The 27,888-nt window shown below is 40.6% G+C and overlaps 1 protein-coding gene across 1 annotated transcript in view; it reads right to left on the bottom strand.

Annotated features, from left to right (window-relative positions):
* LOC121134106 (E3 ubiquitin-protein ligase Mdm2-like) overlaps window positions 1-20,499 on the bottom strand; it is an 84,703-nt gene extending 64,204 nt beyond the window's left edge. Inside the window, 5 exon segments of the mRNA XM_040731733.1 lie at window positions 8,147-8,250; window positions 15,304-15,499; window positions 16,886-16,939; window positions 17,171-17,432; window positions 20,486-20,499. Of these exon segments, the coding sequence (XP_040587667.1) occupies window positions 8,147-8,250; window positions 15,304-15,499; window positions 16,886-16,939; window positions 17,171-17,432; window positions 20,486-20,499 (630 nt within the window).
* Between the last annotated feature and the right edge of the window lie 7,389 nt (window positions 20,500-27,888).

Here is a 27,888-nt window from a genome sequence, read left to right as displayed (position 1 = left end):
TTTCCAGTGAAAAAAATGCAATAAATAAATCGCTTCTCCAGCCACTGGCTCACCTCTTCTGAGCCTTAGGAGAACCTGTTAGGTTAGGAGTGCTTGTAGAAAAAGAAGTTCAAGCATGAAATTAAATTAAATTATTCCCTCTGCTCTTCTGGTTGCTTCCTGTATTTTAAGGCTGCTTTGCCAGGGGCAGCTCAGGTAAATATCAGTGTGAATTTGTAAACAATCAAACTATGTTTCTTATACCCTTATCTGTAGGTTTATATCTCGCCTGGAATTTTGAAAATCAAGTTTTATTTTTAAACAAGAACATATGAATTATAATCAAAGTTCCCCTCTGTACTGACCTAGATTTCTGCTGTCTCCTGCATGTGTGAACTCAGAAGGGCTTGGAATCTTTACATCTACTTTGCATCAAGCTATATAATGGGATGATTCCTTTAGGGCCCTGATGACAACTTTCTCTGTCCCCTTTATCATAATAAAGACCCCTAGGATCTAATGGGGGCTGTATCCTTTTAGCATCTTTTCCTGTCCTCTGGTTATATTTTGGCTTCAAGGTGTTGTAAAGATGACACAGTTGCAAAACAGTGTGACACAGGTTATAAAGGATAAATGACTACCTTTTTAAAGTCTGAAAATAGACTTTTTAAATACAATATATTCTGACTATGGCTCCCTTCTTCCAACTCCTCAAAGGTCCTTCTCACCCCACTTTCCATCTGAATCTCTACCCTTTCTCTGTCATTAGAAAATACCCTTGGATATAAAGAAAGCAAAGAACCTAAGTTTAAAACAGGGTACAGTTTGAAACAGAATTAAATGGCCGAGAAACTCGTTAAAGGATGCAACATTCCTAGTTATGAAGATCATGGAAATTGGAAATGCACAAATCAAAACTACTTTGAGATTTTGCCTTGCACCAGCCAGAATGTGCAAGATAAATAAAACAAAGAACCACTCATGCTGGTGAGGATGAAGGGATATTATGCTCTACCACAGAGACACTTGCTCAACAGTGTTAATTGTTGCTCTATTCACAACAGCCAGAAATTTGAAATAGCCTAGATGTCCGTCTATGGATGAATAGATAAAGAAAATATGGTGCATTTTCACAATGAAATATTACTCAACCATTAGAACAACAAAGATCATGAAATTTGCAGGTAAATGAATGAAACTAAAAGTTGATCACAAGAACTTAGACCTCAAAGGCCAAGGACCTAGAGGAATGCCAAATATTGTTGTTCTGCTAAAGGAACATAGCAATCAATTTACTCTTATGGATATTCTGCTATATTCACATACCATTGCTTTGCTCAATCGCCATCAGAGAAGTTTCCTCCCGTGGCTAGACATTAATAAAGACTGAGATACCTTGGAACACTCAGTCATAAAATGGGATCTCTCTCTCAAATTCCTCCCCCTAGGGCTTAGGGAACCCTGGAAAGGGAAAGGGAAAAGACTGTAGGTGTCAGAGGGAATGGAGGACATTCAGGAAATAAGCCACCCTAAACACAGCAGGACCAATACATGAAAGAACTCGCAGAACTTGTACCAGTAAGTACAGGGTCTGCCCTTGTCTGGGCTAGATGGGGTCTCAGAACTGAGACGGGAAGTAAAAAATGTTCCAATTCTAACTCAGAAGCTATCTCTAGTTGATTACTGCTCACATATGAAAGGTTAATTTTCTCCCACAGGGTTTCACTGGGTATAGAAATCATTCTTCAGAACAGGCTCTATGTGCAGCAGTAGGTGGTCAACGCAAAGTGAACTCAATAGTATTTTTGGACATTTTTTGCTTCATGCCTTATCATGGCATTTTTCTGTCTTCTCTTCTCTTTTCTTTTCTTCCCTTCCCTTCCCTTCCTTTTCCCTTTTCTTTATTCATTGTCTTTCAGGGCCTTTGAAAGTATATCATAGCTTCTGCTTTTCTGTTTTTATGGGATTCCTGTATGAGCAAACATGTGTCTTTTTCTCTATATGTGTTTGTGGTGCTTTTTCTATGATCTGTTTCCTCTACTTTTTAGTTTTGTTCTATTCTGACTTGTTGTTATTTGATCTTATCTTATTTTGTTATTATACTTTAGATTCCTGGTTTTCTTTTTTGGTCTTTATTTATATAATTTATATACTGATGCTCTATTGGATGCACATTGGTAAATATTTCTTCCAATTCTGTAGCCATAGTGTTTCCTTTACACAGTTGGGTGCTCTTACAGTTTTTTTTTAAGTGTGGGGTGTCCCTCCTTTTTCTGATTAGTTTTGGTTTGAAATCTATTTAAAATGGCTCCAATGGCTTTCTTATTGCATTTATTTTCTTGGAATTCCTTTTCCCATTCTTTTACCATGAATGAGACGATACCTGTACTTGAATGTACGGTGTGTTTCTTGGATGCAAAAGAAGGTTGGATCCTTTTTCAAATCCAATCTATTAGTTCATGACTTCTTATTGAGGAACTGAGGCCACTGATGCTGAATGTCATTAATGAACATTGCTTACTGACTCATATTGTTTAGTTGTGGTGGTGTGGGATTTTGCCCCTTTCTTGGATTTGTTAGTCTGAGATTTGTTATTCCTTGTGTTTTCTTAGACATGGTTAATCTCTTCATGTTGAAATTTACCCTCTGTCATGCTCTATAGGGCTGAATTTCTAGATAAATACAGGTTAAATTTGGCATTTTCATGGAATATCTTTTTTCATGTATTATGACTGACATTTTTCTAGATATAGACATTTGTGCTGGCATGTGTGGTCTTTAGAGTTTGTGGAACACGTCTTCAGGCCCTTGCAGCATTTAGAATCTCCATTGTAAATTCAGGTGTTATAATACAGCAGTTCCAACCTGTGGATCCTGACACCCGTGGCAAACCTCTGTCTCCAAAAATATTGACTTTACAATTCATGACAGCAGCATCAGAGGCAGGATCTGCATGAGCCTGATCATTTCCTGTTCTTGGTACTGGCTGCCCCTGGCTCACAGTGCAGGATCCTCTTGCTTGCAGCCAGGGCAGTGATGGAGCCCTTATGCCTTTCCTGGCACCCCAACTCTGAGCAAGGCAAGGAGCTTGAGCTGCAGCAGCAAAGGCTCCATCTTGTGGACTTTCTGAATGTGGGTTTTCTTAGTTGTTATATTTCTATTTTCAGTTTTGAAAATTTTTTATTTCCTTCCATCTTTTGTTCATAGATTTATGAAAAATCATCAACAGGTTGTTCATATACTCTTTAATGTTTATAATATGCCTACTCATTGACCATTACCTCTTAATTTTCCCTTTCTGTCCTGGCCTGTAGACATGTAAGTAAGTGCATTGTGTTTCTGTTGATATTCTACATAGTAAGCAGTGGCTTGCATTTGCTAAACTTTCTGAACTTATTTCAATTGATACTGATGATTTATTTGAGGAAACAACTTTTGAAAGAATGTGGCCTACTGAGGGTTACACACCAAAGACTCTTTCAACATCGTAGGTAGCATCTTGTGGTGATATGTTACTTATAAATTATTAGAGCTTGCCTGAGGATTCAGAAAACAAAGTTAGCCACAAATTATAGAGGCCAGGCAGTAATGATACACACCATTAATCCCAGCATCCAGAGCTAGGTGATGGTGGTACACACCTTTAATCCCAGGACTCAGGATTAAGAGATAGAGGGATCTGTTAGTTCAAGGCCACACTGACTATACGAAAGTCATCCCATCCCAAAAGAAACAGCTCACACAAAAATGATCTCAGCATCTGGGATCACAAGCCTTTAATCCCAGCACTAGGGAGGTGGAGGCAGGAATGATGTGGCTGGACAGAGAAAGGAATAAAAGGTAGAAATGGAGAGCTTTTGCCTCTGAGGATTTGTGCAGACAGATAGCCATTTCAGCTGGGTAGTGGTAAGATCTACTGGCTTGGCTGCTTTGGGTCTCTGATCTTCAGTTTGAAGCTTGAATTCATTATCAGTTTCTGGGTCTTTTTCCTGTTACAGCATCTCCTAGAGATACAACTGTCAATTAAGACAATGTCTTTCTTCCAAGATTCAGTAGCAAGGTTCCAGCCTGACTGTATTGGGGGCTCCAGCTCTGTTACAAAGAGTGCCTCCTATTATGAAGAGATGGAAATGGCAGATTGCAAATTCTGTTAGAACCTGTGGTACTTCATGTGTCCCAACACTGGAGTTGGGACACTAGCTTTCTGTTCTATGATTTTGCTGATATTTTCTTCTGTTTTTTTTTTCATTTTTCCCTGTGTTCTTTGATCCATTCTTTCATATGGTAACACAAAGATCTCAAGTTCCACACACCATCACAGTCTTGGAATGCGTGTTCTTTGAAAAGCTGAATTAAGAGCTGGGGAAATGGCTTATTTAGTAGAGTGCTTGCTGGACAAGTATGAGGACTGTAGAAATGAAATGTTAGAATTCAGCCTCTGCTCAGGCTACAGTATCTGCTGAAGCAGCCTCTTGGGATACCTGCAACACTGTATGGTGACTTTGTCTATGTGTCTCCTGTTAATAGGTTTCCTGGTGCCAGAATTTCTCAAAGAGAAATGAGTTAACATCAAAGAAGTTGTTGCTCTTGTGTCCTAACTCCTGCCTGGGAATCAGAGCTCTTGGTTGGTTGCAGTTTCGAAATGGGAACCTTCCCTAGCTCCAGAAACTGACATGTAAAAGAAAGAGATCACAAACCTGACTTATGAGACTTTTCTCCTTTCTTCAGGAACCTCCAAAACTGAGTTTCTAGTGTTGAGACCTGAATCCCTCCTCTCTCCAGAACACCTGTTATGTTGTGGATCATATTCTACTAAACTTCCTTCCTCAAAAATTTTTGCTCTCGCATTATTTGTAATAGCCAGAATCTGGAAGCCACCTAGATGACCCTCAACTGAAGAGTGGATAGAGAAAATGTGGTACATTTACACAATGGAGTATTACTCAGAAAAAAAAATAACAATGAAATCTTGAAATTCGCAGGAAAATGGATAGCACTGGAAGAAACCATCCTGAGTGAGGTAACCCAGTCACAAAAAGACAAACATGGTATGTACTCACTCATATATGGATTTTAGACATGGATCAGGAGAGTGCCAGTATGCACTTCCACTGATAGAGAGTCTGGGAAACAGGAAAGAACATAAAAGATATGCATGGTACCCAAGAGAAGAGAAATGAGGCAAGATCCTCTGAACAGATGGGGAACACGGCGAGGGGTGGGGGAGAGTGGGAGCTGAGAAGAAGAGAGGGGGAGAAGAGGAAGAGAGAATAGGTCATGGGGGAACAGGAAGGTTGAGTGAGGGGGGGTAGAATAGGAGGAAGAGGGAATCATAGGTTAGAAGACAGATCAGGCACCAGTGTGACCTCTAGTGATCTAAAGGGATGACACCAATTGGCAAGCTAAGCAATAGTGGAGAAACCACCTCGAATGCCCATTCCTGATAATGAACTTGATGTCTATAACTATCCGGGAGCCTTCATCCAGTGACTGATGGAAGCAGAGGCAAACACCCACAGTTAAACACTGAACTGAACCCAAGGAACCCAGTGACAGAGCGAGAGGAGCAATGAGCAAATTGGCAAAGAATGGGCTGGCAAAACCAGCAGACAGCTGATCTGAACAGGGGAGAGCTCTTGGATCTCAGCCCGGCAGCGGGAAGGCCAGCATGGGACTGATCCAGACCCCCTAATGTGAGATTCAGTGAGGAGGCCTGGGCAGCCTATGGGGCCCTGAGCAGTCGATCAATGTTTATCCCTGGAATACAAACAGACATTGTGTGTCCATAGCACAAAGAGGGATGCTCTCTCAGCCTGGACTCTTAGGGGAGTGCCTGGACCCTACCATGAGTGAAATAACAGACTCTAGATATCCCCTATGTGGAAGGAATTGGCAATAGGGAGGGAGGCTTGGGGGGGATGGGGGCTGTGGGAGGAGGAGAGAGAGAGGGAACTGGGATTGACATGTAAATCAAGCTATTTAATAAAAAAAATTAAAAAAAATTTGCTCTCAATGTCATGCTTGCCCTCCCTCCCTATTCTTATCCTAGCAAGGATCTGAGTCTGATCCTTTGCATCCACATAAAAAAGACTAGTGAGGCCCAGAGCTGAGGAGGAGGCAGAGGAAGAAGAATTCCTATGGCTTTCTGGTCAACAAATCAGTGGAGTTAATATTCTCTAGATTCGGTGAGTGATATTGTATCCAAAAACAAATAAACAAACCAATGACAGCAACAACAAAACCAAATGAAACACATGAAATTATGTAGAGAAAGAAATTGAGAAAGATGCCAGTCATTAAACTCTGGCCTCTACATGAGCTTAAATTCACACCTGTGAACACATTCACGAGTAGATACAAATACACCATAAAGATTTCTTATAAATGTATATGTAACAAAATTTCTTTCTGTTCAGTGTGTGTTTGTTCAATGTTTTTCATAAAAGGAGAGAATTCTTCCCACCACATGGTCTCTGCTAAACAAAAAAAAAGGTTGTTGCCATTCAAGGATGCATTCTCTCTGATAAAAATTATATTTTGATTACAGAAGGTGATGCTTTTCATCTCTGTTATAAAAATCCCGAGAAAAGCTAATTTTTTTACAGGGAGAAAGATTTCTTCTGTCTCATGGTTTATGAAGTTTTAGTCTTAGCATCTCTGTTGCTTTTTCATTTGTTTCTTTTTGTTTTCCTTTTGGGGAGGCAGAGTGGCATGCAGCCCAGACTGTTCTGGAACTGTGCAGGAAGAGCTGCCTTGAGTTGTCAGTCCTTCTTCTGTCTCCCAAGTTCCAGAAACACAGGAGTGTGTCACCATACTGAGTCTTCCATACATCAGAGTAGAAGGGCATGCCATAGTGTGTACAGGAAATCTGTAAGGGGAGGGGAGAAAGATACAGAGGAATAGGGGGGAAGAGGGAAGAGGAAGAGGTCAGGGGCAAAGTAAAGACTCCAAAGTCACACCCATAGTTACATTTTTTTTCAGAGTCCATTTCCTAGTAACCCTTTCTACACGATCTCATGAGCTAACCGTGGATGATGTTAGGATCGTGTCCTCAGGATCTCAATTACCACTTCGTAGCTCCAATAGGACCAAGCTATTCAAACAGGAAACTTTTAAGGGGCATTTCACTTCTTAACCCCCAATTCTGATCTGGGAATTTATAAACGCAAATGGTTTTACTCTGCAGGTTTCAAGAAGACAATCCATGACATCATCTAGGGTTTCTCCATCTACAACAACAACCATAACAACAACAACAAACCCTTTATAGGGAGCCTTCTCATTTCTCCAAGAAGAGGAATGCAACTTCCGGGGAATATAGTAGGAAAGATTGCTTCTGCTTTCAGGGAGTGTTACTTCTGTTCCAGTCTGCTTCATGCCCTTCCTTAAAGGGATTAAACTGAAAACATTCCAATATTAAAATCAAATCACATTATTCAATCAACTGGCTTGGAATCATATAAGAACAGAGGTTGAACTGTAGTTGAAAACAACCCAGAAGTTTTGCTGACTACCCATCACAAGGTCACTTCTGTAACTGTAAAGGAAAGGGAAATTTTTCTCACCAGCAGAAATTCAATTAACTCCTCGGGGACAGCAAGTGGGTGTCCTGTAATCCAATTCCCTTCTGACATTTTCTGGAGATAGTGGCAGATCCTTCAGGTTAAGAGCTCAGTATCAAGACTGTTCATCCTTTGAGAGTCCAGCTGGAAGCCCCAGGTTAATTTGCCATGCATTTATCAACCATCCATAAAGCCCTCATCAGGTACAATTAATTCCTGTGGCTCACAAAATTATGGGGATACTGTTACTTATTTCTAATTGAGTATAAGATAAAGAGTTCAGGAGAAGAAACGTAGATGGTTAAGTATAGGGGAAAGAAGGTGAGGGAGCTTTTGTAACTTCTCTGAGTGCAGCCCTTCCAGGAGAACCCAGAACCCAGTTGTTCCTCCATCCAAACAATTTCAAGTTCTGTCCTTTGGAGGTTTTCCATAGCCTTTATTGATAAAAAATAAATGATTAAATCACTGTCGATTGAAGATCAATTCTCACTGCCACCCTTCTTTCAAGAGGTTGGGAGATGGTGCCCGAATCTCTGTAATTCTGCCTGAATCATTCCTGTAAACACTCCCCAGGCTAAAGAAAATTAGAGGGGGCCTGTCCTTACCACACAAATCATCACATGAGCATTTCCATATTTTCGGAGTTCTGTGAGAGGAGTAGGGGCTAAAATTAGATATTTGATCATAATCCTACAGTTGTAAACCAATACTAAAAAAACAATAAAACAACCACAAGAAGCCCAAACAGCAGTTTATAAAAGCTGAATTCAATTCTACCAGTGAAGCCCACAGGGACACACACACACTCAAATGCATGTAAACATTTTCACAATAGTACTCAAGATCCTTTCTTCATCAAGCAGACATGAAATATCTTTTGTAGGGAATTGGCTCACTATATCATTTGTTTTACTGTCATGTAAATAAGAATTTTCCCCACTCTGGAAATCAGTATTCCCTGATGTCATAATAAGCACAAGTTCCCAACTTACAGGATGCAGGCTAAGTCCTGAAGTGCAGAGGCACTTTTACATTTAGCTTAATGCCATCATGGGATTTCTCAGCCTTTTCCCTAATTCTCGAAGTCATAAAGACATTGGGACTGTCCTTTAAGACATGCTGTGTTCCCATAGGACCACTCCTTAAACAGCAAGAGACTCATAGTAGAGCTGACCTTTCTGTAGATCTCTCATTTTATGCTTGTTAGCGAGTTATACATTTCTTAGAGCTTTCTTTCTGAACAATTCAAGGCTGCAGGTCCATTTTGATGGATACAGAAGATACTTTTCTCCAAAGCAAAGTAGTTCTGGTTAATATAAAAAACTGGAGAATACAGGAAGTATTTCTAGCCAGCCTATTCACAATGATATTCAATATTGACAAATGCAATGAAAGAGAATCATAGGCTATATTTCAGCAGCAAAAATGATGCTTGGAATTATGAACAAGAAATAAGAATAAGAAATTATGAGGAGAGAAACAAAGGTATGGAAATGAAACAGTCTGGTACTTAATTATTCATGGCCCGATTTGAAATGTCAAGTCTGGAGATACAATGCTATCAGTGCGACTTTACTGCCCTCATGAAGTATCTGTTCTATTGTTTTAAATTTTACAGTGAAATTCATTATGCTACACTGCAGTTAAACCCATACACTTATACAAGTGTGGATTTAATACCTGCTTCTGGTTTATTGTGCATGTAAATCACTTTAATATTCACCACCAAAAGTTCTTTTAGAGTTGACATTTTTTTCTCTGTTTTACACACTGACAAAAAGTTTTGAAAAATTTGCTAATGTATTTAACAGTGAGAATACTTAAGAGATGTATTTTATGCTATTAATTTGAAACTATAGTGTGTTAATTCGAAATTTAATATTTGCTGAATGCATTATATATAAAGAATGTTTTCATTTGTTTTTGGTTCAGAAAAAAGTGGTCACAGTTTTTTTGCCCTTTTTGGTTGTTTGTTTTCAAAATGCATGTGCAAAATTCCTTTTTGGTTAGATTTAGGTGTTGGATGTTTTCTGACGTTTTGTGGGCACTTGATTTTGTGTGCTCTTCATGTGAACTCTACAAACAATGTCAGCTGTGTGTGTGTCCCCATTTTAGTACAGAAACAATGATTAAATGAATATTTTTGATGTTTTCTGTGATTTCTGGAGAGTTGCAGTTTATCCTAGGAATACAGGTAAGTTTAACATGTTCTCTGGGTAAGTAATATAACTGATTACATTAATAGGTAGAGAAAAAAGGAAGAAAGGAAGTATGAGTACTTAAACAAATAAACTGAATCTTACAGGACATATTTTCACTGTGAAAAAAAATAGAATTAATCCATCCAACTAACATAGGATATTCATTATTTATAAGTAGATGTAGAAAAATCTGAAGATAGATCCTATTCTTAATCATATAATGCTTTATATAAATATAAGTGAAATAATATAAAATGTGTTCTATACCCAAAAGGAAATTAAATAAGAAAGTAACAAAAATTAATAAATATTTCAAAATTAAACGGTATACTTTGAAATAAAACTATATTAGCATTTGTAATTCATCAGAAAAAGCAATGTAGAAGTTTCTGAAATACAGATTTCAAAAGAAGGACACAGTCATAAATTAAACACAACCAATAAGCGAACTAATGAATATTGTTTCTCAAAAGATGTGATAAAGACAGCCAGTAAACATATGAGGAATGTTTCAACTCCATAGCTGTAAGGGAGATGGACATTTAAACCATGTCCAGCTGGGCCTGCTTTGTATTAGGAAACAATACTACCCCCCTTGGTGCCCTCTCATACGTATGAAGCATGTTGTAAAATAGTTATTAGAAGGCAGTCAGTGGTGCTGGTATTTTCTTCTATTTGGAAACTGAGGGGGAGGTCACTAGAACATACCAGTGCTTGGTCAGTTGTGTGTCTTTCCTTTGTGACAGTTTTCCCCTTGTCCCTTGGTGGGTTACAGAGACTGAGAACTTTCTCCTAAGCTTGGGAAACATCTCTGTAAGGCAAAGGACACAGTCAGCAAAACAAAAAGGCACTCCACAGATTGGGAAATGATATTCACTATCCACACATCTGAGAGAGGGCTGATCTCCAAAATTTACAAAGAACTCAAGACATAAGTTTCCAAACCACCAAAGGATCCAATTAAAAAGTGGGGTACAGAACTAAACAGAGAACTCTCAGTGGAGGAGTCTAAAATGGCTGAGAGACACTTATGAAAGTGCTCAACATTCCTTGCCATTAGGGAAATGCAAATCAAAACAACTTTGAGATACCATCTTAGTCCTGTAAGAATGGCTAAAATCAAAAAACACCAATGACAGTTTATGCTGGAGAGGATGTGGAGAAAGGGGAACACTCCTTCACTGCTGGTGGGAGTGCCAACTCATGCAGCCACTTTGGAAATCAGTATGGAGACTCCTTAGGAAAATGGGACTCAGTCTACCACAAGACCCAGCAATTTTACTCTTAGGCATATACCTAAAAGATGCACATTCATACAACAAGGATGTCTGTTCCACTATGTTCATAGCAGCATTATTTGTAATAGCCAGAACCTGTAAGCAATCTAGATGTTCCTCAGCTGAAGAGTGAATAGGGAAAATATGGTACATTTACACAATGGGGAAAAAAACAATGGAATCTTGAAATTTGCAAACAAATGGATGGCACTAGAAGAAACCATACTGAGTGAGGTAAACCAATCACAAAAAGATGAACATGGTATGTACTCACAATTATATATTTTAGACATGAATCAGTGGAGTGCCATCATACAATCCCACTGCTACAGAGTTTGGAAAATAGAACCTTCATCCAGCGACTGATGTAAATAGAGGCAGACACCCACAGCTAAACAATGAACTGAACTTCTGGGAGCCAGTGACATAAAACCATTTTTTCTCATTTGTTTTCCTGGATTGCAAATAGTTGCATAAATTCATATATCTACCTATGGCATGAAAATATGTTTCACAACACAATGGCAGGCAGATTAAACATAAAGTAGAAATAAAAGTCTCACAGCACAAATTTTAAAAGGGATTATTTTTTCTGCTCAATGGCAACAAAAAATGTTCTAAGACCTACCTATACGAGGAATAATTTGGAGAAGTTTCTAGTCTATGTTTTGTTACTTGTAGCAAAAGAAATAATGCTAATGAAATAGTGAGATACACTCCATTTATATTTTGGAATATCCTATGACAAATGGAAAGCTGAAACTCTATTCAAGCCTGTCAGATAAGAGTGACTATGTTAGATCGGCATACACATTGAATACAAGAAATACATGCATTAAGGCACTGAGGCCAGGAAGCAGGCACACAGCACCCTGGACCAGAGTAAGGATTATGTAAACATAAAAACCAGGCCCACAGGGAAAACTCACGTGGCGATAGAGCAATGGTGTGAGAAGTGAACAGTGATCTTTCCCCCCATATCATCAGCCAAATTACAACACCAGAATCAGCAGGGACAACAAGGACAACCTCTTCAAATCAATTAATGGACATATGGAAAAAGTGTGTAGTTAGCTGGGTAACACGGGTCTTAGGTCCCTTTAAGAAAAAGGCACAAAATATCTTTGAAGATATAACAAAGATGTGAGACGCCGATTTACAGAATGGCCACCAGCATCAAGATAAGAAACAAAACAACTGTCTTCATTTGGATACTTCCAGGGACAACACACACACACACACACACACACACACAAAACCTACACATCTTTACAAAGTACATTCCCATTTGTCTGAAGGCAAGCCAGCCTTTTCATTGACATAACCCCTAGCCCATTGCCTGGCTTCTCACTTCAATGAAGTTGGCAAAGACATGTCTTGCATTAAAAACTTGCTTATTGTCAGAAAACAGGGAGTGCTTGGGAAATACTTCAGATAGACATATTTTGCAGTCTAAGATTTTCTTTCATGAAAATTGCCCATTTCAACTAAAGCAGCTGCATGAAAGAGAATCACCACTATGAGACAAACAGCAGCAAATCTTAATGTAAATATAGATGGTTCCTCAAGAAGAATGACAAAGTAGCACAGTTTAAAATGTATATGGTTGAGACAAAGAAGGAAAGGACTTAGAAAGAAATGAAGGTGAAAAAAAGGAGAAAAGGCCATCAAATACCAGAAGGGATTTGAAAATAGGCTGAAAGAACTTGTTAGAATCTTGTTGTGACAGATTTTACAGACTCCCCAACTCTAGATGATAGCAGTACTAAAGGGTCTGAATAAAAGCCTGAAGGAAAAGAAGAGGGAAATCAGGACGATTTTCTGGATTGGAAAACAGACTTGTCTCATGGGAACATAGAAGGTGGACTTGCACTTGGTTGCGGTTTGCTATTATGAGAAAACAACACCAGATACTGGCAGAAGTAAGTTGGCTTCTAGAATGAAAATTAAACTTATTTTAAATAATTGCTTTGCAAAATGAGTGTTAAGGGTGTGTGAGAAGTTCCTCAAGGAGATGTACAGTTTGACCAGAATAGGGAGTAAAACAAGTTGCCTTCCCCAAAGTGAATGGCTGTGACTGAAAGACCCCAATAGGGATACTTTCACGGAAGGGAGACCCGAACCCAAGGAACAACGAGACCACGAGCTTGGATGCAACAGCAAGAGGCTTTATTGATAATACACGGGTACCCGGGGCGTCTCAGTCTCGGGAACTGAGAGCCCCGAGCTGGGGACTCAGGGGTTCTTTTATAGCAAAAAGCGCAGTACAGAAGCGAGAAGCCTAGTAACAGGACCCTGATTGGGCAATTTAAATGAGGCTAGGGCTCAGAACGAGGGCAATTGAGGTTTTTCTTGGAACTCAAGTCTCGGCCTTGGCCCTATCTGAGGAACAATAGGTCTCTGTGCTTGCCCAATCTTGCTGGGCTGGCCATCTGGTCGCAGCAGACACCCGACAGCCTGTGTCCCTGGGCAGAGCTCCCTTCTGATAGCAATGACTATTCAGCTGTGGGGGAAACGGAATTTTCCATAAACCTCAGCTGCCTGTTTAGACTGGGCCAGGGTCTTTCATTCCCCCATTGCTCTTGTAACTGAATGGAATCTTTCATTCAAGGGTTTCTGCTATCTCGAAATCCCTTTGCTTTAGCTGCTGGTACTGTTGAGTCAAGACCAGGGATTGTAACCTTTCTTTTATGAACTGGGTCAGTCTGTTTAAGATGTATGGCCCAAACATCAGAACGAAAAGTATAATGATCAGGGGTCCCAATCTTCCCCCACCAGATTACATAGATCAAAATATAGGGTGGGGAAGGTGTCTGTCAGAGCCCCAAGTTGGGAACTCAGGTTTGCAGTCTGTCCTGTCCCCAGATTGGTTATCACCCAAGTAATATTGAGTACTCAGTGAGGACTTCCCTCAATAAGGGGAAAGGTAAGCATGAAGCATAAGAAGGCAATCAAATAACTCGGGAGAGTCTTATCTTTAGAGGATTTTGAGTGCGCTGAGCCCTGCATCCTGGGTTTGGATCCTCAGGGGAGGCAGCTTTCACATGCGAGGCGTGTATCCAAGCAGCAATCCCGTCCACCTTGAGAGCAGTAGGGGTGGTCAACAGGACAGTGTATGGTCCCTTCCAGCAGGGTTCAAGGTTCTTAACCTGGTGGCGTCGGACCCAAACGCTGTCTCCCACGTGATAGGAGTGGGGGACGATAGGGTGTCTCCTCTGATCTCGGTAGGCTTGGGCCAGGGGCTTCCAGACTTCCTGCTGGACCAGCTGGAGTGCCTGCAGGTGAGCTTGAAGAGAGGGGGAATTGGCATGGTCAGAAATATCTTGGTCAAAGAACTGAACAAAGGGAATGGTGGTTCCATGTAAAATCTCAAAAGGGGTGAGGCCATGGGGGCCCGGTGTATTCCGGGCACGATAGAGGGCAAGGGGGAGCAAGAGGACCCAGTCTTTAGTGCCAGCTGCAAGCGATAATTTAGTTAGAGTCTCCTTAATGGTTCTATTCATTCGCTCTACCTGTCCTGAGCTTTGGGGTCGGTAAGCACAATGCAATTTCCAATTAATCCCCAACAAGGTGGCCACAGACTGACTTACCTGAGAAACAAAGGCAGGCCCGTTGTCTGTCCCCAATACCTGTGGCATTCCGTAACGGGGGAAGATTTCTTCAAGAAGTTTCTTGGTGACCACCTTTGTCGTCTCGTGCTTGGTGGGGTAGGCTTCAGTCCATCCCGAGAAGGTGTCAACAAAAACCAAGAGGTCTGTGAAATCTATTTCCCAGTGCACCCCAGGCCGGTGCCCCCGAGCTCGGGTCCCCATGGGTAGCTTTAGCCTGGTTGCATTTACGCGGACGCAGGCGTCACATCGCTCAGTCACTTGTTTTAGTGTTTCTTCCATTTCCAACAGGTGGCGGGTATTTTCTTCCCGGGCTAATAGTTCTTGCATTTTCCTGGAGCTCAAATGAGTGAGTTTGTGTAGGCTGCTAATCAGACTACAGCTGCTTGAAGGAGGTGACTGCTGTTTCCCATGGCCAGGGCAGCCTCCCGGGGGGCCCGGTCTGCCCTCCGGTTTCCCCGGGCGACTGGGTTGTCGCCTCTCTGATGCCCTGGGCAATGTATGATGCTGAGGGAGGTCGGCAGGTGCAGAGCCTCTAAGAGGGCCAGGATTTCCTTTTTGTTCTTAATGTCTCTGCCCTCTGAGGTCAATAGCCCCCTTTGTCTATAAATTTCACCGTGGATGTGAGCCGTGGCAAAGGCATAACAGCTGTCTGTGTAGACAGTAAGTCTCTTACCTTCCGCCAGCTTCAGAGCCTGTGTTAACAGAGGTGGGACCCAGTCACGGAAGAAACCAGAGGCTGCTGGCACTCGCAGCCGCGCCGGCTTTCCGCTCAGCTCCCGGCCTCGGGCCGTGCGGCTCCCGCTGCTCCTTCCTCCGTGTCGGCGCGCTTCCGCCCCCGCTCCATCCTCCACAGTGCGCTCCCTCCCCCCCTTGATGTACAAAGCTGCTTTCGTCCGTGAACCAGACATGGTCGGGGTTGGGAAGGGGTTTAGGGTCACCGGAGCCCTGAAGTGAATTTGGTCCTTGTCATCCTGGCATTGGTGAGCCAGCGGCCCAGTGGCTGCCTGATGACCGCCTCCATAGCCGGGGGGGGGGCATAGATAGTCAAAGGCTGCCCCAAAGTCAATTTGTCAAAGGGTTTAGTCAGATCAGGTAACCCCAGAGCTGGGGAGCTGAGCAGAGCCTTCTTGATGTCCATGAAGGCTTTCTCCTGGCTCTCCCCCCAGTCAAAGGTAGCCCCCATCTTGGTGAGGGGGTACAGGGGTGCTGCCATTTCCGCGAACCCGGGGATCCATAGCCTACAGAAACCTGCCATTCCCAAGAATTCCCGCAGTTTTTGGGGGGGTCTTGGGAGGAGGGATGTCAAGGATGGCCTGTTTGCGGGCTTCTGTTAGCCAACGTTCTCCATCCTGGATTCTGTACCCCAAGTAGGTGACCTGGGTCCGGCAGATTTGGGCCTTCTTGGCAGAGGCCCTATACCCCAAGTCTCCTAAAGTCTTTAAGAGAGCTTCTGTCCCCCTAAGGCATTCCTCCTCTGTTTTGGTGGCTATCAGGATGTCATCCACATATTGTAAGAGAATGACCTCAGGGTGGTGGACTCTAAATCCGGCCAAGTCCTGATGCAAGGCCTCATCAAAGAGGGTGGGGCTATTTTTGAACCCTTGGGGCAACCTAGTCCATGTAAGTTGTCCCGAGATTCCCAGGTCTGCATCCTGCCATTCAAAGGCAAACAGTGGCTGACTGTCTTTGTGTAATCGCAGGCAGAAGAAGGCATCCTTTAAATCCAGGACTGAGTACCAAATATAGTCAGGTGGCAGTCCACTCAGGAGGTTGTAGGGATTGGGGACCGTGGGGTGTATGTCCTCAACCCGCTCATTGACTTCCCGGAGGTCCTGGACCGGCCTATAGTCATTGGTTCCTGGCTTCTTGACTGGCAACAGGGGAGTGTTCCAGGGGGACCGGCAGGGGGTTTGGGTCTCTGAAAGGTCCTTCTTTCTAAGTGAGGCCCCCTTTGTCCCTCTCTCTACCTATCCTGTCTCTGCTCTGCGACTACTGTGGCCAACAGTTTCTCTGTTACGCTTCTTGTCCCTTGCTATCTCCCTCTCTCTAATTTCCTGTCTCTGACATTCTGTCTCCATCTTTTCTCTCTCTCTCTGCCTGAGCTTCTCTTTTATTAAAAATGCGTTCTGCCTCCCTCAATACATCTGGTAGTGTATACCCCTGTCATATGGGGTATACATTCTGTAAGCTTCCTTAAGTCTTTCTAAAAAAAATGTGGCTGGCGATTCCTCTGCCTTCTGAACTCTCTGTCTTACCTGGGCCAAATTTGTAGATCGCTTACCCGTCCCTCGGAGACTCGCTACAAGCAACTGGCGATAAAGACGGGACAGTCAAGGGGGAAAGCAGCATCAATTTCATTTGGAAGCTGCGTAGGTTGTCCATTTGCCCCAGGAACCCAGGACCCGCTGTAGTGAGAACCGATTCTAATAGATCAGTCAGTCTCACGGGGTCTGCTGAAAAGGAGGGGTTATTATTTTTCCAGTTATAAAGATCTGAGGCAGAGAACGGCCAGTACTGCAACTGGCCATCGGGGCCCGTACGGGGAGGCAGGGCGGTTGAATCCGGAGCGGGCTGAGGCTGCTGCGCCGCCCGGAAGAGACTGAGCGGCCGCCGGGGAGCGGGGCGAGGGGCGTGGCGGCCGCTCTCTGTCCGTACCCGGTCCACCGAGGGCCGCAAGGAGGCAGACGAAGCTCTCCTTGCACCGCCGCCAGTCGCGCCGTCACACTCAGGGCGCCCTTCGCGCAGCGGCCGGGACGCTGAACGCGAACCGGGAATGAGCTGCAGCCCGAGCGGTGCCTGCAGCTGCGGCGGTGGCAGGGGTTAGGGAAGAGAAGGGGGAGGGACCTCCTGGGTGCACACAGGGGCGCACCCAGGGAGGAGGGTCATAGACCAACACTTCCCAGGTAACTATATAGGGTACTTGGTCCGGGTGGCCCTGGGGTCCAGGATCCATGACTTTTTCCTTCACCTGGAAGATAATTTGAGGGTTAAAGGTGCCATCTCATGGCCAGCCAACATCAAAAGTTGGCCATTTAGAAGAGCAAAAGGTGATCCATTGCTTCTTGCTCGCATCGACAGACCGGTTGTGAGCGTATTCCTGAACCTGTTGCCAATGTGAAAGGGTCAGGCTAAGCGGAGTGGTAACTGTCTGGCCCATTTTCTCGAGAGCGATGACAAACGACACTAAGACGGACGAACAGATAAGAAACAAAAACAAACAGATTTTCGCTGCGCGGCTTTGACGTAAAGTTAAAAGCAAAAATTCAGATGGGCTTGGGGACGGGGGCCTCGTGCTCCCGTCCTCGTCCCCTACACGGATGGAAAATCCCTCGGCCAGCGGGACTTCCCCAAACAGACGGGGCAGATTCCTAGACATCTACCCCAAACAGACGAGTCCCTAAGGACTCCAGATACAGACGGGGCAGATTCCTAGACATCTACCCCAAACCCAGATGAGTCCCTAAGGACTCCAAACGCTACCAGAATGTCTCCTGGAGCTGCGGTCGGGAGTACGAACCCGTCAGTTCCTCCTCGGTGCCGCCAAATACAAATGCATACAGCTGTATACTACAAACGCAAACGCAGGCGCGAACAGGCATAGACAGACAGCAGACAACAAACAGAAATTGAGTCCGGACAATTCTTACCTCCCAGATGTGGGTCAGTGGTCCCTGGGTGGGGGTCTCAAAGGCTTTCCCGGCCAACGCACCAAATGAAAGACCCCAATAGGGATACTTTCACGGAAGGGAGACCCGAACCCAAGGAACAACGAGACCATGAGCTTGGATGCAACAGCAAGAGGCTTTATTGATAATACACGGGTACCCGGGGGCGTCTCAGTCTCGGGAACTGAGAGCCCCGAGCTGGGGACTCAGGGGTTCTTTTATAGCAAAAAAGCGCAGTACAGAAGCGAGAAGCCTAGTAACAGGACCCTGATTGGGCAATTTAAATGAGGCTAGGGCTCAGAACGAGGGCAATTGAGGTTTTTCTTGGAACTCAAGTCTCGGCCTTGGCCCTATCTGAGGAACAATAGGTCTCTGTGCTTGCCCAATCTTGCTGGGCTGGCCATCTGGTTGCAGCAGACACCCGGCAGCCTGTGTCCCTGGGCAGAGCTCCCTTCTGATAGCAATGACTATTCAGCTGTGGGGGAAACGGAATTTTCCATAAACCTCAGCTGCCTGTTTAGACTGGGCCAGGGTCTTTCATGACCTACTTCCTTTAGGCTTCCACAGAGCAAAAGTCGTAGCAATAGAGAAATCTCTCTGCCTTACTCTGGGCCCTGAACTTTTTTCTGCCTTCAGAGTGACACTCAGAGTAGTACTTACAGAATTAGAATAAAAGATTCAAGAACTTTTTATGTGGGCTGAATGCAACCTTTGGCTTCCCTGATCCTCCATGAGAAATAGTCATTGGCTTAATGCAGATTCTGGGACTTGAGTCAATTTTTCACAGAAAACCGATTCTCCCACTCTCTTTGTCTTTCTCCTTCATTTCTTCCTCAATTTCTTCTTTTCCTTTCTCCATTCTTCCCAAACAGGCACAAAATGTTGTAGGAAAAGTAAATGTTTTGTTTCAAAGAGGAAATGAACAGGATGAAAAGAGGAAAAAGGAGAGAGAAAGAGAGACACAGAGAGAGACAGAGACAGAGAGAGAGACAGAGACACAGAGAGACAGAGACAGAGAGGGACAGAGACACACACACAGAGAGACAGAGACACACACACACGGAGACAGAGACAGAGAGATAAAGAGAGATTGATCCTATTTATTTTTCTTTTTAGAGAAGTTTGGTTAGTGATGAAAGTGGTTCAAGAGAAATAATTTTTTTCCTTTTTAAATATTTAAATATTTTTATTTTAGAAGCAATCTTATTTACATATCACTCCCCCCATTTCCTCACCCTGCCATCCTCCCATGCTCCCCACTCATCCCCCAACCCAACCCCCACCATCTCCCCAGGTATAGTAACACCCTCTATGGGAGACAAACAAATTCCTTCACATCATTTGGTGGAGGGTCCAGGCCCTCAAGAGAAATAATTTTTAGGAAGGCTTTTTACTTTTTCAGCTAGGTTCTGGAGATTCCTTACTTGATTTTAATTGACTATATTTGAAGAGGTTAGTGACTCTGTTTCTAATAGCAATGAGCATTGATTATCTATCCATAGCATGATACCACAATAGAGGCATGCTAGATTATCTTTTGAGTGCTACCAATTCCACGACAACCAAGGAATTGGGTGAACATTTGTTCTGAACCCATGCAATCTAGATGAGATGAGACTCCAAATATTATTTTAGTTCATTGATTAGGTAATTTTCTTAGGATCCAGTGTGCAGTATATTGATATGCTGTATCTAAAGTCAGTGATAAGTTGTTTCATCATGCTAATCCCAAGTTTTGTTGTGCATCCTTGGATTTTGGAGGCATCAAATCTTCATGTAGTTCTGTTATACTAACCCACTCATTAAATAGCCTCCAAAGCTGAAAATTTGAGATAATGCATGTTTGGAGAAGGAACTACAATTTGTACAGGCTGCTATGTGTGTTCCTTTTCAGACCAGGTAACTTGACATGACAGATGCAACAGAACTGAAATAGTTTATGCTGCTTGTAAACTTTAGTCGGCTCCTGTGAATGAACCATTATTTGGGGACTTCTAATGTTTAAGCTCAAACATATTATCTTTCTTATATAATCATTATCATTTTTAGAAATATCTTTTGGCCTCATAGTTAAACCTTGGTAGACTTATCAAGTTATCTGGTCTGATTTTCCACGAACTGGTTATTCTATGAGCAACACAAAAACCTGCGTGCATAAGATTACTCTATCATCTAGAAAAGAGGACCTACCTGACAAAGCCCATGCAGGCCCTGAAGGCATGAGTGACTTCCATAGCACAGAAGCCCAAATGTTTATTGTTCCCACTCCTGTTTCACTATTGCAACCTCATGGAGTTTCCTTATGAGTCACTGATAAAGAAAGATAAAATGTAGAGCTGCTAGTATAGGGTTCTTCACAATACTTAGACACCATCTAATGGTGAACAGCAATAGCAACAGAGATTCTTCGTAGATCACCTATAATATCGGCAATGTAAAACTTTACTTAAGGCTGAAGTTTGAGTACTTGCTGATAAACTATATGTGGAAGGAAAAGTGATCACGTGGGCTGACATGCCCATTCATAGGCCTTGAACAGGGCTCTGACACAGGACTTTAAGTCTTGTGGTGATGAAATAAAAATACTGAGACTGGATACCTTCTAATGAATGGAACTTTTCCCCTCAGTTTTAAAGTCTGGAAAGTTTAAGTTCAAGAGTCTTCAGCACAAATTAAATGTGATTTAAAAATCTCTGTATAGGTTACCAAGTCAACAGGATGTATTTGTGTTGGATACTTTCATGTTCTAAATTGACTGGGATACCCAACTATCAGGTTAAACACTATTCTTTTTGTATATTAAGAAACTATCTGGCCAGGCGGCACACGCCTTTAATCCCAGCACTCGGGAGGCAGAGGCAGGCAGATCTCTGTGAGTTCGAGGCTGGACTGGACAGACAGCCTCCAAAACAATACAGAGAAACCCTGTCTCATAAAAACAACAACAACAAAACAAGAAACTATCTGAGTCAGATTAATACTTGAATTAGCAAAGTTTATAAAGCAACTTGCTGTCCCTGGTACTGGTGGCAGGTGGAGGTTTCATCCATTGGAACAAAGTGGAAGTACCCTTCCTGATAAGTTTCAATTACCTGACTTTCAAGCTAAGAAATGCTCATTTTCCTGCCCTCAGTCCTATGGGATGGAGTCCTTTTAAATGCCTGAGTCTTTAGCTGCTCTTTGTATAAATCTTGGACATTGTCAGCAATGTCATTACAGCCAGTTCCTTGTGATAAATCTCTTTGTCCATTTCTATTCCCTGATATATCTGGGGAAAAGAACACCCAAACAAAATGATAACCATCTAATTTTTTGTTATATTTCCCAAATAGGGAATATAGTTTAATATATAGTCTTAAGTGTGTTCATACACACACACAAAAAAAACCACAGACACACAAAAAATATCAGGGAACTTATAATACGCATATTCTCCCTTTGTACTAAACTCTGAACCAAGAGGTAATGTTAATGCCTACAGACTTCTATTGAGGTTTATTATCACCTTTCAAAAAATGAAGTGAATAGTCTGTTAAAATTTTATCAACAAATTCCTAAAGTTAGTATGTGAATGAAGGAATCCTTGGTTTTATTGTTCATGTTCTCAGCCATTACATTTATTTCCCTGGAGAAAACAAGTTGAGGAAAATAAATTTCATTGCAATTGATGAAAAACCTCCAAACATGATAATTAAATTATAACATTTTTATTAATATTGGCAAAATTTTTCTAAATGTGCCTACAACTAAAAGCTTTGGAAATGTTAATATGCATCAAATGAGTATATAGCAATCCCAATGAATTATCCATGACAGAATTGTTCCTGCAGCATTTTATTTATTGCACAATCTATATTGTTTACTTGGTGAGAAACTAGGAAAACATTTCGCTGAGACTTTGTTACAGCTCGATCTTTGACTTCGCAATTTAAAGTGTTGTTCACTGAGATTCAAGAGGTTTCTTAAGGAACAAAATTGCTTCAGACATCGCCCATAAACTTTGTAATATACTGAGCTTCATTTCACCTAAGACCTTAGCTTTCCTGGTAGCTGTTAAGCCTTTCCACTTGATAGAGAAAAGACTTTTGCGGATGACATTGCCATACCTTTCTTTACTTTGTCCTGGAGTGGTTTGGTCCTGTTCCAAGGATTATTGATTATCTTTCTTGCTCTATATCCTCTCTGTCCTCACAGGGAAAGAACATAAGGCAGAAGGGATGCTTCTTGAAAATCAGATTCCTCACAGAAATCCTTCTGAAAAGAGATGGGCCAAATGTGTGGTGTATTAATTGAAACGATTTCTGCTTAATAATTATAACACTATGCTGTTTATTTTATTCCACAAATAAATGTAAGCAATAAAATTTTATGAGAACAAATTAATAAGGGATAATAACACGATGATTTATAGCATCTATTTATTTTGTCTTTGCAACGTGTTTGCGTTTGCCTGTGCAGGCAAATTTATGGGTAATTGAGGATCCCCACAGCTGAGTTTTTTCTTAGGTGAAACCTGATTGGTTTAACCAAGATGATTTCATAGAAGTCATGGGGTTATATGCAAAGAATGGAGCCAAAGAAGGTCATGCATAGCATTGAAATCCTCTTGTTATGCCATTGCAGAAAGTCCAAGACACCTCTTGAACTTAACTAAGATAGGCAATCTTGAGGGCAATGATTTTGAAGGAGTGTGTACATTTTGAGTGGACATGCAGATCAGTATTCACTACTTATTTGGTATTAGTAATAATGAGTGGTTTGCTTATTTAAATTTTTAACATTGTCTGTTTTCAGGATGGTATTTCTACTTATTAAAATAGGGAGCACAGAGTAGGTAGTAAGATTAGAAGCAAGTTCAATTTTAATTATTTATTCTTTGAAAGTATGGAAATGCCCAATAATCAGTTTCCAATGTGAGGCATATGAAGAGAACTCTGTCCTAGAGGAAAAAATGGAGTCACCATTGTAAAACCCACTAATAAGTACAAATGTACAGATTAAAAAATAAAAGGTCAGAACTTGATCAATGAAGAATAGTCATATTTAAAGGATGGGAATACAATCTTCATGAGAGTAAAATGGAATGATTAGAGAAATTATTAAGGAAAAAATCATGAAAGAATGTCAGTATGGCTGGGCTGGAGAGACGGCTCAGTTGTTAAAGGCTAGGCTCACAACCAAAAATAGAAGAACATCAGCATGGAAGCCCACTTTCTCAAGATCTCGTTATTCAAAATTCCAGGAATATTTGCCCTATACCTCCAGCAAACTTTAAGAGATACAGTCAAGAAAGGACAACAATTGATTTTTCCTTCTTTAAAACATATACAGACTATGAGAACATGAATCGTTGTTATTCATCACTGAGAACACATAAGGATAATCAGAGTGTGGGAAGACTAACATTAGAAATCTTATCATCCAAACAATCTTTATTTCCATCTTGCATGTTTTATCTACAGTTTATCGTTGTTAGTTAATTTTTCCTATTGCATATTTTATTGATTAGAAATTCTATTGATCAAAATGTGTGCCATAATTTGACACACTTCTAAAAACTGAAATATAAAGACAGGCCAATGTTATAGTGGCTTGAAGATCTGCTTTGATTCCAGTTTGGTCCATAGTTGGGGGCATTCCTATAATCATTCTGTGTTTCCAACATTTTCAAACAATTCAGTCATGAATTTTATCAGAATAGACAAGCATGAAATGAATTTTCTACCATGGTTTATGAGCACCAGCAGAGCCCATAGATCAGTAACAGCAGAAGACAAGGGTGCATGATGCTTAACTTGTCCTTTTAAGTTAAGTAAGCAGATCCCTTCACACGTTATTTGGGAATTTCAAGGGCTATGACCATCCTAATTTTGGAGCAGTGGTTTTTCTCTGCTTTAAATAGATGACTTTCTTATTGTCCTTTTTGTTTCTTGAAACGCTTTACCAACGTTTTGTGATTACATTTAGCTGTTGTGCCATTTATATTAATCTCAGTAAAAATAATCATTTGCATTCATCCAGTAGCTAATATTGTTTAAGTTTGAATTAATTTTGATCTGTTTGTTTAATATTTAAAATCAACTATTTAAAGAATTAATTTAAATAGTATTATTGATTTTAAAATACTAAAGCAAGTTTCTTTACTAAAAGTGAATCATAGCAAGAAGATAAATAGTTGTACACATTTTTGTTCTGCTACACTTATAAATAATGCTTAAATAAGACAACAGTGACCTACAAATAAACATTATTAACAAATAGGTAGATTGTCAAATTGCATATTCTCAGAATAATGTTGCTATGTTCCCACACACTCATTAATAATAATGACTTATTTATTAACTCAAGGAACTTGAACTCAAATGTGTAAAAATACTACAAATGAAACAATTTGCTTTTATTTTTATTTTAACTTTTGTGATGATTTTGAGGTCTTTAACAAGCTCATACTTAAAATTCTTTGAATTTTTATTTTCAACTGACAAATAATTTTAATTATTTGTAGATTAGAATGTGAAGTTTTAATTCATGTATGTTGAAAAATGAACATTCCAAGCTTAAGATATGTCTTGCAGTTAAAACCCATACTGAGATACTTGTCAGTGAGTAAATTTAAAATCCACTTTACTTTGATATTAAGAGTCGCTGTGTTTTGAGATCATAATGACAGTAGGTAGATGAATCACTGGATACTATTAGTTGAGGTGCCTTAAAAGTTCATCTTCTCCACACTTTTAATTCCACCACTAGGAAGAAGTTCAAGGGCAGCCTGGTCTACAAAAAAGTTCCAAGACAGACAGGGCTACATAGAGAAACCCTGTCTCAAACACAAATAAATAAAACTTTTCCTTCTCATTCCCTTCACATGTTTTAAACATATGATGGGAATAACTTTCTGAAGCCATTGTATGAGCAGATGAGGTGGCAGAGGGAAAGTGAGAGAGAAAAACAGGGAAAGAGACTACAAAATGATATCTTCTGAGCTGGACAACCATGGGAATGTAAAACTCACAGGTACTGATGCTATCTGCACTGGGCCTACACAAGACAGGCCTTTTAGCATTTAGTTATAGATGGGGAGGTGGTTCATGGAGCCTTATCTGTCCGTGAAACTCATGGCCTCTGAAAGATATTAGGAGAAGACAAAACATTAACGTTAATTCTATGTTCAGTGATGTAAATGCAAAATAGGGGAGATTTACAGAGTGTACACAATACTCAGATCCATTTTATCTCCAAGAAACTTATTTATACTTAAGTACAGGCACAAAATTAAACTGGAAAAAAAACAGATAATGCTATGGAATGGCCAAGAGCAAAGCTAGAGGGAAAAATGAATATACCAATTGCTAGCAAGATACAGAAAAGCTGGAGTTCTCCTGCATTATAAGCAGGCATGAAAAATGGTTCAGCTACTCTGATTAAGTACACATTTCAATCAAAACATCAATTGCAATTGTTAGATTTCATACAAATGAAGAAAGTAGTGACTATCCAAAGCTTATGGGTGATTATTCTTGATATGTTTATTTGTAATAAGCAAATGATAAACAACCAAATACCGTTAGTATATAGATGTTTATGTATTGTGTAACATCCACACAATATTACTCAACAGTTCAAAGTACTGAACTAATAATACATGAAAAAACAAAAATGGCCTCAACGACAAGAATATGAATTAAATAAATCCAGCCCCAAACTCATACTGTCTGATTTCATTCAGTCAAGATTTCTGAAATGAAGAAGTCAAGGAAATTGAAGTGAAATTAAGGGAAGCAAAGGGGAATGGGGGTGGGTTGAGGACAAAGGGGAAAGGGAGGCTGTCTTCTTGGTGAAGAACTCCATCATGCAGTTACAAAATACTTTCAAGTGACAGATTAGATCTCACAGAATCAAACATTGAGTAAATAACCCAGTCAAGACCAAGAGCACTGAAACACTTTGTAACTGAGCATACATTCATTCCTTTGGTAGGACTACATGAGTTTTCTAATACATACATACATAGGTATCTCAACTCAACATAAACCTAAATCCAAAAACCAAAAAACCCCAAATATTCTTGAGAGAAGACTATAACACAAAATTAATATTTTATATTATAAATGATTTAAAGCAGAATTTAACAAGTCCTAATTATAAGAATGCATGTGTATAGATGTACAGATATCCATACTTATAAGGAGATGCTATGAAAGATTTTAAGCTTTTCTCAAGTTTCCTAATTGACTTCAAGAACCATTATTTACTAATGAAATTTGTAATAAACAATGTAATTTGAAGAATTTCTTTCTACACTCCTATGAACTAATACTAAACATTTAGGAAAGTTGGTGTAATGTATTACAGGTAGATTTTATTCTGTTCATGTAACAAAAAGCACAATAATATGCAAATAATGATGAATAAGTAGCAGGAAGAAAACATTAGATTTTTTCAAAATTCTAAATATGGTCAAGAAAAAGTCATGCGTTTTCATATTATATATTCCGTTTGGATTTATTCATAGGCACTTCACTGATTATTGTGAATAATGGAGGATGGGTCATGCTTACAAATTCAGAGAATGTTTTGGAATTTATCTTATGAGAGAGCCACTTATATTCATTTTATTCTGCAGAAATTTTACAGTACAGAAACAAATGAGATAACATTTTCTCCCTAAGAACTTAGAAGTTCCGTGCCTGCAAGTTGTAAAGGGTATTCATTTTCCTCATTTGAAGTAGAAATGATGTCACCTCTTGTGTGTAGGGGGGACTGCAGTGTTTACAGTGACATTTTGAAGTTTTCAAGTTTTCTCAATGTTATCAGTTTTAGAAATTGTCCTATCAAATCACTTTATTCATCATTCCTCAAGCTTTTGTCAGACATGCTTGACCAACCGTGACACACTTATAATGTTTTTCATGTTTAAACTTGAGTTCTGTACATTGAAAAATAATTTCCCAGGATGCTTTCTATGTTTTAAGTATTTTTCTACAGCTGTGAGCTAATAAATAGGCAACAGAGATGAGTAACTTAGAAAGGGAGTAGAACAAAAGATGAATTTCTGTACCTGATTTTGATTTTAAAGTCAAAATTTTGCCCAGATATTTTGTGCGTATCAGTGAAGTGACTCTAAAGATGTTGACGACCAACATCTTTAGAGTCACTTCAAGACCAAGAGCAGCCTAAAAAATTTGAGAGCTATGGAATGACAGTATGTACGTCAGTACCTGTTATGAAAGTGCAATCATCATAACATAGTGTGGTTCTGACAAAAGAATCAGAAAATCAATCAACACAATATAACATGGAGCCCAGAAATAGAACTGTTGATTTTTCTGTCATCAACAGTCGATTGATGTGTAAAAAAGACCAAAAGAAAACTACAATGAAGCTAAGACTAATTTTCTACAAATCATTTTGTAATTTCATATCGAAAACATGAGTCTAGAGGTAGAATGTGTGCCTTTCACCAAAATGAACTCAAAATTAATCATGGACTTAACACTGAACTGTAATGCAATGAGCTGAAAGCAATGAACTAAAATTAAAAGCCATGAATATTCTAGAACAGAACATGGGAAAATATGAGATGCAAAATCTAT

This window comes from Mesocricetus auratus, unplaced genomic scaffold (assembly GCF_017639785.1).
Source record: "Mesocricetus auratus isolate SY011 unplaced genomic scaffold, BCM_Maur_2.0 Super-Scaffold_100026, whole genome shotgun sequence".
Lineage (NCBI taxonomy): Eukaryota > Metazoa > Chordata > Mammalia > Rodentia > Cricetidae > Mesocricetus > Mesocricetus auratus.
Note: the sequence above shows the minus strand (reverse complement) of the source record. Positions and strands in the feature narration are given on the sequence as shown.